Source organism: Nematolebias whitei, chromosome 1, assembly GCF_014905685.2.
Source record: "Nematolebias whitei isolate Nwh7 chromosome 1, NemWhi1, whole genome shotgun sequence".
Taxonomy (NCBI): domain Eukaryota; kingdom Metazoa; phylum Chordata; class Actinopteri; order Cyprinodontiformes; family Rivulidae; genus Nematolebias; species Nematolebias whitei.
Genome location: NC_056498.1, coordinates 42,272,304 through 42,282,229, shown reverse-complemented (window position 1 = coordinate 42,282,229; position 9,926 = coordinate 42,272,304). Strand labels below are relative to the sequence as shown.

Sequence of the window (9,926 nt, the reverse complement as noted above, 5' to 3'; positions counted from 1 at the left end):
GACCCCCGCTTCGTCTCTCGGACCCCACTTTTGGATTGCCCCATTGACCACATTGATCAGAAGCTCCTCTGCACCTCCCCTTCATCCAGTGACGGTGATGTCACATCATCCTGCTCCGACAGGTGACTCCTACCTCATCTGCCAAAGAAGGTTAGTGGGTGTTTTTCTGTTCACCAACACTCTCAGAAATACACAGACCACTAACTTTCAAATCTCTGCAGACTGGTCCCTGCACTGGATCCTGAGTCCCACCAGCAGCTGCATAACAATAAACTCTTTAACTCGTCTTGTTGTCCGGTTATTTTACAGAATCCTAAAACCTGATTGTTGTCATAGGAGCTGATTTAGCAAACACCAGTTGTGTTGCAAAACTAGATCTGACATAGATCTCCTCCTCTTGGAGTATTAATTTGAGTATTAATGTACACAATATATGTAATCCTGATGGTTTAATGTGGTTATATTAGAGTTACAGCTCTGTCGTTTAAGATCATTCATTAAGATCACTTCAGTCTGAAGTAAATTGTCTTTAATAAACAAATGTTTACTTCCTGTATGTAAACCTTTGATCTGCCTCACCTGTCAGCTTGAGGTTCGAGCAGAGTCGACGTTCACATCATGACGGTGAACATTCCTCCGTCAGAGGTATTTTTCTGGGAGGCCTGAGCTTTATTTGGGTCGTAAAAGTCTTTTCCAGAGGCCGGAGCCCCGGGGCGTGCTGGGTGTTCACACCTTCATGAGGCAGGTGGGGTCACCTGATTCACCTGAGATTTGTTACTGTCACTCAGAACAACAGAAACTCCTCCAGGCTGGTCCCACTTCAAAGGCTGGTTCTGTCTTCAGCTCAGAGGTTCGGTTCTGCTGCCAGCAGCTGCAGAGCTCGGTCAGAAACAGGAGGAACCATGGGTCCAGATCAGACTGAGGGTGTAGAAGGAGGACTCGGGTGTTCTACCTGTGGTTTCACGACCCGTCTGTAACCCACAGGACAGTTTTCCCACAGAGGTTCTGGCCGAGTCACATTCCAGTGCAGAAATAAAAATGTCCTCCCAGATTATAAATCTTACCTTCTTTGGACCGACCCGTTCTGCCCCGCCACACCTGCAGGAGTTAGACAGGTCTCTGACTGGAGGGGGGGCTTCAGTTCAGAGGGTCTTTATAAGACCGGACTCCAGAGGGATCTGTCAGACAGAGACGGGTCCACCTGCCGCAGAACCTTCAGAACCAGGGCCTTCATCCTCCTCAGAGTCAGACGGGTCCACCTGCTGCAGAACCATCAGAACCAGGGCCTTGGTCCTCCTCAGAGTCAGACGGGTCCACCTGCTGCAGAACCTTCAGAACCAGGGCCTTGGTCCTCCTCAGAGTCAGACGGGTCCACCTGCTGCAGAACCATCAGAACCAGGGCCTTGGTCCTCCTCAGAGTCACACGGGTCCACCTGCTGCAGAACCTTCAGAACCAGGGCCTTGGTCCTCCTCAGAGTCAGACGGTGAGACGAGCTGCAGAGCTGAAGGTTTGTCTCATGAAGTTCTGACGAGAAAAGATTTAAATATTTTCCTTCAAACAAAAACTTGAAACAAAGACATGGACTTTTATTCTGAAATTATTTGGGTCAGAAGTTCTGAAGGATAAAAACCTTTGATCTCTCTAAAGTTGAGGAAATACATTTGTTCTATTTTACTCTGATAAAATAAGTTTTATTTAATTTAATAAATAAAAATAAAAAGAGGTTATAAAACTAAAAAAGTATTAGAACTTTCAGTTTGCCTGATTATGATTATTATTATTATTATTATTATTATTATTATTATTACTACAGTATTATTATACTGTTATTATTATTGTTTTATTTTCTTGTACTTTATTAAGCCCCAATGGGGAAATTAATTCTCTGCCTTTTCCCATTGCACATGTGAAGCAGAGAGCTGCCATCAAGGTGTGCACAGGTGTCAACCCTTGCTCTCTCTCTCTGACAGCTGATTGGTCCACTCCAACATGCTCCGCCCCCTGCTGCTCCTGTCCACTCTCATCACTCTGACAGGTAAATCTCTCAGGTGGTTTCAAAATGTCTCCAGGAGACAAGCGGGACATCAGAAGTGAGGAAGATAATGAAGATGGACGGTCCTCAGCTGCTTCCTGTTTGAGTCCTGAATGAAGCTGCAGCACAGAGTCTCACAGCTGCGTCCACATGTCCTCATGTCTCTATCTCCATATCTCTGTCTCCATGTTTCTGGGTCTCTGTCCCCTCTGTCTTCCTGTCTTCATGTCTTTGTGTCTCTATATTTCTGCATTTCTGTCTCCATGCGTCTGCCCACTTGCTGTCTCCATGTCTTTGTCCACATGTCCTCATGTTTCTGTCTCCATGTGTCCAGGTGGTGAGCAGGTGTTCAGTGCCCCTTCAGAGTTTGACATTAGGTCTTGTCCCATCACCCTGTATGGACAGAAATATGAACGGGTCTTTGTGAGTCGAATCAGAACCTCAGTTTTTATCTGTCCCCTGGAACCAGCTCTAATGTCTCCTTTGTCTCTGCTTCCAGGTTAACTTCACCACGGAGAACCTGGTGATCTGCTTCCAGGGGTTTTTCACACCTGGAAATACAGACGACTGTGTGTTTGGACCTCCGTCGGACTCTGAGAGCGCCGGCTTTGAGATCTATCCTCGGATTCCCGTCCTGGAAACCATAGTGTCCTCTAATGTCCCCTCTATTCAGAATCAGATGGACTGTTTCTTCACTGTGTCCTTCCAATACCATGGAACCAATGTGAGTCCTCCTGATCCTGTTTGGGTCTCAAGGTTCTGGTAAAACCCGTTAAAAACTGAATGATCAGGTTCTGTTCTGTTTCCTCTGCAGTCCACCCTGGCCGTGATAAAGTTTGGGTCTCTGTCAGTTCTGTACGTCTACGTGCCCGCCCAGGGCTCTGTGGTGAGTTCAGATAAAATTAATTCATTATTAATTATTCATTATTAATTATTAATGAGAGGAGTGACGTGTTGAAGAACCAAGGCTGAGATCCAGACTGAAACCTGTTGAGTCCTTAAGTGTAGAGATCCATTAAAGGTTTGAGGATTTAATGTCAACAAGGTTCAACCAATAAATTACAAACATTTAGGACAAAAACAAGAGAAAAATTAAACAAAATGAAACTAAATGAAACCAAATTAAATTAAATTAAACAAATAAAATATAATAAAACAAAATGAATCAAGATTAAACAAAATAAACTAAAATGAACTGCGTCATTTAACTTTTTTAATTCTTCAGACTCGGCTGATCTAAAGAAATTTTCTGTCTGAAGACTCTTTAAAATCCCAGCAGGAAGGTTTGTGACATTCCTACAGGAAGTGCCAACCAGCTGACCTGGAAGTGCTACAGCCAGCTGCTGCTGCTTGAAAATAACCAGAGTTGCTGCTTCTTGCAGTACAAACATTTATAAACTACCATCTCCACTATGAGGTCTGAGATTACAGTTGTTTAACAACAGAAATAATCTAGTCTGAGCTGTGTTCAGACCAGCCTTCAGCTCCTCCGTCCTTTCAAAATAAAAGGTTATTTCTCCAAACTGAAGTCGCTCACAGAGATATTTCATCTTAAAATGTCCATAATGTCTCTTTAACCCCACAAGTCTAACATTTGATCCCTCTTGTCTCGGCAGTTTAACAAACATTTTCTGTTGTTGTTGTTGTTTAATCCACACGTAAACAAAAATTATGATCAACAAACAGCCTCACAAGTTTGTGTTGAAATGTTCAGATGAATCTGAGAGGAAACAATTAACATGATTGACACCTAAACTCAAAAGAAAGCAGCGTGAGCTGTGTTAGTAAAATAGTTCTTGGTTTGTATTGGGATGTGTTCGTGTTGCTGAAGAGGCGTTTTCTTCCTAAAACTAACAACAGATGGATTGTTCTGACAGGACATCCAGAAACCCTCAGGTGTTTCTCTCTGGGTGTGTCCTCCTTTAACACGGACTCATAAAGGTCATTAAAGGTTGTTAAAGGTCATAAAAGTCTGAATGTGAGGTCTGCGGAGCGAACAGCAGAACACCTGGCTGACTCACAGACTTCCTCCTGGAACATAAACAGAACCAGGAATCAAAGCTGATCTTCACCATCGCCCCCTGCTGGAGCAGTGAGGTTCTGCAGAGGCTCGCAGGAGGCGGGGCTTCATCACTGGGCTATTGTTGTTTGTTGTTTTTTGTAGGTGATTGATGTTCGGATCAATGGTAAAACAATCGACTCCCTGACCGTCGAAAACACTCCTAAGACCAGACAGACCCGAGGGTACCTGGACATGAGCGGATGCAGAGGCCCAGGTGCGCTAGACCGGAGCGCTCGTGTTTACTTCTTTGTTTTTGTTTGTTTGTTTGAAACCCTCCTCCTCTCTTCAGGCACCGCGTATAAAGCTGGAAGTGAAGTAAAATCTCCTGAGACCTGTGTCACCATCACCTGTAACGAGTCACTGGGGCTCCTGACCTCCACCTGCGCTCCACTGGAGCATTGCCTGGGCAACGGCAGGTAAACACACCTGCCTTACATTTAAAGGTCTCTGTGTCAGAGCTTTTATTGTGAAACGGCAGCAGCAGGAAGTGGTTGTGTTTCATCTTCTGGGTGATCTAGCACCACAGTGTGGTTGGTTTGGATTTCAGGTGCACCTCGTGAATGGTTCTTGTTTCCAACAGCTGCGTCGTAGCCTCCATGTCTGAACAGACGTCGAACCTGTCCATGAACTTCCTCTGCACCGTGATGGGCCCGACTGTCATCAACACCGACGGCCTCCTGAGCTCAGTACCAGATCGGTGTACATACCTTCTCCTGTCCATCCCATCGGATCCACACTTCCAGATTTTGGCCAACTTCCAGGACCGGCGCCGTAAAGACGTGAGCTTTCTGGACAGCGTGATGCTGCTCCTGGATGAGCCGGGTGTTCGCATCCACCTGAAACAGGGCGGCAGAGTTCTGGTGAGCTGCAGGGAGACGTTCAGGGCTCAGAAGGAGTCTGGTCCAGGATCTGAGAGGTTCTTAGTGTTTGACATGACTGTGTCTCTCTGTGCTGCAGCTGGACGACTCAGAACTGAGCCTCAACAGCTCGGATCAGATGGTTCATGGTGTGGAGCTCCATAAGGACCAGAGCGGAATCAGCGCCACCGTGTCGCTCCCCAACATCACCACTTCTGTCTTCTTTGATGGCTACACAGCTCAGATCCACCTGGAAGGTACAGAACATCCCACGGGTGTGACTGATGGCAAACCTGTTGAATGTTATTACTGACGTGACTCTCATTCTGTCCTGAACTGGTCCAGGTTCTGCTGGGTCTTCTCTGCAAGGTCTGTGTGGAAATTCCAGCAGGTCTTGGAGTGAACTAAGGCTCCCCGAGTACAACTCCATCAGGTAAGATCTCCTGCTGGATAGATGGACTCTGTGGGCCTAGAGAACGGCTCTGACCTTGTCGTGTGTCGCCCCCCCAGCTGTGAGGTGCAGCACACGGACTCTAATGACAGTTCGATCAACTGCACCAAGGCAATTGAACGGTGAGCAGACTCATCTCTGTGGGACATCACATCCTGTTTAATGCCATGAGACGGCAGCTCAGATGGAAGCTTTGACCAATATTTACCTGTTTCTCCTAAACCCCGAACAAGAAATACATCAGAACATGCAGATCAGAAAGAACGGGTCTCATGTTTTGCAGAGGTACATGCTACATCACGGAAGAAATTCTCACAGAACCTAAAACTTTTTTAATACGACTTAAAGTTTTCACTCACTGAGTTACTTTGAGGGCAGCACGTTGGCGCAACTGGTAGAGCTGCTGCCTCTCAGCGAGCAGGTCCCTGGTTCAAATCCCGGTCCGAGAGCCTTTCTGGGTGGAGTTTGCATGTTCTCTCCGTGCTGCGTGGGTTTCCTCCGGGTGCTCCAGTTTCCTCCTACAGACCAAAAACATGCATGTTAGACTGATAGGTAACTCTTAATTGTCCCTAGGTGTGAGAGAGAGAGTGAATGATTGTTTGAATGGGGCGGCTGTGGCTGAGTGGTTAGAGCAGTCATACTCCAATGCAAGAGTTGGGGGTTCAAATCCACCAGCAGTCACAAGCAGAAGTGTTACTTTGAGTTTGTCTTTCTGCCTAAAGTGCTGCTGCATGCTGCCCCTTCACTGTTAGTTCTCTCTTAAAAGCGGGAATCACCATGGCAACCAGTGACTTGGCAGATTGTGGGTCTTCTGTATTACCCAGCATGCTCTTCTTCCTCCTCTGTTTCCATCATGACCATCCCCATAGATCCCCATATGTCGAGTTCAGTCTGCACTGAGGGAATGCTGCAAGTAATGATGTCCTGAGAGTGCACGCTGTAACTGCACTGACGAAGTGACATGCAGGAGGAGATATAAAAGGTAGCAGACCAAGAAGTGATTTATAGATGAAAATGAACCAGTGTGAGAGCCTACGTGTAGATAATGATGACCAACTGACCAAGGAATACATGGTGCAGTGATGGGTATAGTAGTTACAACCAGTTATGAATCTTAGTGCTTTGTGGTAGACAGCATCCAACTTCTGCAAGCAGCTGGCATTCATGTAAATAATGTCACCATAGTCAATGGTTGGTAGGAAAGTAGCAGCTACAAGGCGTTTTCTGGCATTCAGAGGTAAACAAGATCTATTTCTGAAAAAGAAACCCAGTTTTAATTTCAGTTTCTTTATCAAATTTTTGATATGCAGCTTGAGAGAGATGTGCATCTTCTAAAATTCCCAAGTATTTGTAATAATCCACAAACTCAATAGGTGCACCATGCATGGATGAGAGAGGAGGAAGAACTGTTGGCTCCGACTTTCTGTTTGAAAACATCATCCCCTTGGTTTTGTCAGCATTTAGTACCAAACTGAAACAGAACAAATCGGACTGAATGATGTCAGATCCAGGCTGTAAAAGCTGGAAAACCTTGGCAACTAATTTAGCTCGACAATAAACAACAGTATTGTCAGTATAAAGATGTAAAGAGGCGTCAGGAATGTTTTGACCTACATTACTTATATAAATTGTAAAGAAAGTGGGTCCTAAGACTGAGCCTTGTGGTACACCATTACTGATAGTTAAATAGCTTGAAGATAAAGCTTGCAGGTACTCTTCAAAATAAGAGTCTGTCTCTGTCATAGCTCAGATTATTCCAGATTATTCCTGGGTTTTACAGAAGGATGATGATGGATATTGGAGTTTCATCTTCTGAAAGATTTCCATGTTGTCTGTTTCCTCATGTGGAGCAGCTGTAACCTCCTGAAGGAGGCGCCCTTCACCTCCTGTGGCATCGACCCAGAGCCCTACATAATCGCCTGCACAGATACTTTGTGCAGATATCCTGCAGTGGATGGTCTGAACTGTCAGGTCCTGGAGGCCTACGCCAGAGTCTGCAGCTTGTACAGCAACACCACACTGGAGGGCTGGAGGTCCCAGGCTGACTGCCGTAAGACCTGCTTCTGTCCAACATGTGATCTAAAGAAATCCCTTGTTGGTTCTACAGAATAATTTATGAGTGTGTCGCTCTGCAGCCTCTCCTGGAGTCTTCTGTCAGGACAGGACCTGCAGTGATCATGAGTTCTGTGGAGAGAAGACCGGTGGTGGAGAAACTCGTTGCTTCTGTAGGGCCGTCTTTGCATCCAGCTACAGAGAGAACAACACTCTGGGTACAGCAGCTGTGATGACAGCAGGACCTCAGGGCTGAATGAGTGGAAACAAACTTTTGACTGTTTTCTCATCAACATTCAGGTGATCCGACAGTCTGCAGTCAGAACTCCGCTTCTCTCACTCTGGTCAATTGTCTCCTGGAAGACAAAGACATTGACTACTCTGCCTTACACCTCAATGACCCGACCTGCAGAGGACAGATGGACAATCAGAGCCACCTGGTGACTTTCAGCTTCAACAGCAGTGGCAGCTGTGGCACGGAGGTCACGGTGTGTTTCCCGAACATCTTTACTCTCCACTATCAGTCAAATGTCTCTCCTGTCTTCATTGGGTTGAGGTTCTTCTTGGGGTTTGGGCTCTGGGGGTGGGGGGGGGACACCCTGGTTTTTAACATTCAGATGTTTCATCCTACAGAGGAACAGCAGCAATGTGATCTACAAGAACTTCATCACAGACCAGAACAGTTCCAATGACATCATCACTTACAAAGACCAGTTCTACATAGGTTTCTCCTGCGCCTACATTCTCTACGAACAGACCAACAGCAAGGTCTTCAGGATCAGGAGCAGGTCTGGTGTTGGCTCATGCTGCAGTCAGCTACTGAATACAAGTTTCTGATCTGGGTTTGTTGCGTTGCAGTTCTGCGATCACGTTCGTCATATCTGGACTCTGGAACTACACCCTGACCATGAGGGCCTTCACCGACCCCGGCCAAACCCGAGTCGTGGAGTCGAGCACTGAGGTGCAACTGAACCAGAAGATCTGGGTGGAGCTGAAGACCGATGGCCTGGATGGAAACCTGATCTCCATGGTGACTGACTCCTGCTGGGCCACCAGTCAGGAGTCGGAGAACGGAAGCTTGAGATACGACCTGATCATGAACGGGTGGGACAAACTGAGAGATGGTTGTTTGGGTCTGTTCAGTGGACTCCTGATGAAACTGTTTCCTGTTTGTGAGCAGGTGTGGGAACCCTGCTGACCAGACGGTGAAGGTGGAGAGAAATGGAGAGGGAACCTCCAGCTTCTTCTCCTTCAACATGTTCCAGTTCTCTGGGACCTCCGGGGACGTCTACCTGCACTGCAGAATGCAGCTGTGCATCAAACAGGAGGACAACTGCGTCCCGGTAAAAAGATGCACAAACAAACAACAAACACGGAACCATGGTTGTAGCTGAAACTTGTCCTCATGTCCCCATCATCCACCTGATCATTCAGGTTCTGACTCATGCTCCCAACACCAGTACTTTATCCACAGACTGAGACACAACATTCCTCTAAATGACCCGAGACGCTGTGAAACCCTGAAACCCAGTCTCTCTGAGAATGTCTCAGGGTGATGGGGTGGTCAGGTGGGTTGGTTCAGAGAAACTTCTACAAGATGGAGGACAGTGGTCCTCCAGGACCAGATCTGGACACCACAGGCCTAAGTGAGAAGAACCCCATAATGTTAAGATCACAAAGATTCATGGTCCAGTTTGCTGCCCCCGATTGATGTAAACTCCTTTGACACCAGTACCAGGCCTCAGAGGGTCATGTGGGATGTCCGTCACTGCAGAGGGTTCAGAGGGGAGTAGAGTAAAAGTTTGAGGTTTCTTTCTGCTCAAAGGCTCTGATTATTTTTAAACAATCTTCTAACGAGCATTTCAGATAAGGTTAAAAACTGAGTAAGTTTTCATGTTGGGGTCTTCACCAAAGTCCAGCTTGTCTCATGAAACCCCTGAAGACCTCCTGTCCAGACCTGGAGGATTTACTACTCCTGAGTTAATAAACTCATCCAATTTTTGTTTCATGATTTTCTGAGAATTAATAGTTTCGGTTCTTCTGAAACCTGAACTTGGACTTTGTGTGTGTTTATCTTCTAGAAGTGTAACAGAGCCCGGAGGCGCAGGTCCACCAGATCCACCAGGTCCAGATATGGACTTCCTGCTCTAATCAGCCTGATTTGGACCAGTTAGGTGAGTTCACTGGGGTTTCTGACAGATTTGGTTCTGGTTCAGTTCAATTCAGTTTATTTCTATAGCGCCAAGTCACAACATACGTCATCTCAGGACACTGAACAGAAGCATTCACTTTATAAAAGATAATAATTAAAGTTCTGTATCTGAGGAAGCAGCAGGTTGTGTTGCCTCTTCCTCCCATTCTGCTTTTGGAAACTCTAGGAACCACAAATAAACCTGCAGTCTGAGAGTGAAGTGCTCTGTTAGTAAAATATGGAACAATAAGATCTGTAATATAAGATGGAGCTAGGTTGT

At 46.2% G+C, this 9,926-nt stretch overlaps 1 protein-coding gene across 1 annotated transcript; it reads left to right on the top strand.

Annotated features, from left to right (window-relative positions):
* The first annotated feature begins 1,990 nt into the window (after positions 1-1,990).
* On the top strand, positions 1,991-8,934 carry LOC119416954 (alpha-tectorin-like). Its single transcript, XM_037684190.1, has 17 exons — positions 1,991-2,036; positions 2,368-2,456; positions 2,533-2,757; positions 2,848-2,919; positions 4,198-4,309; positions 4,385-4,511; positions 4,676-4,955; positions 5,053-5,209; positions 5,298-5,385; positions 5,463-5,525; positions 7,257-7,453; positions 7,539-7,673; positions 7,756-7,945; positions 8,091-8,243; positions 8,314-8,559; positions 8,636-8,798; positions 8,890-8,934. Exons 1-17 carry the CDS (start codon positions 1,991-1,993, stop codon positions 8,932-8,934), a joined length of 2,388 nt encoding a protein of 795 aa, XP_037540118.1.
* The last annotated feature ends 992 nt before the right edge of the window (positions 8,935-9,926 follow it).

Excerpts from the sequence above, each read along its gene's own strand:
- LOC119416954 (XM_037684190.1), top strand. The coding sequence starts at position 1,991 with ATGCTCCGCCCCCTGCTGCTCCTGTCCACTCTCATCACTCTGACAG. Across the intron at positions 8,244-8,313 it reads GTCTTCAGGATCAGGAGCAG|TTCTGCGATCACGTTCGTCA; the intron begins GTCTGGTGTTGG and ends GTTGCGTTGCAG. Across the intron at positions 8,560-8,635 it reads TACGACCTGATCATGAACGG|GTGTGGGAACCCTGCTGACC; the intron begins GTGGGACAAACT and ends GTTTGTGAGCAG.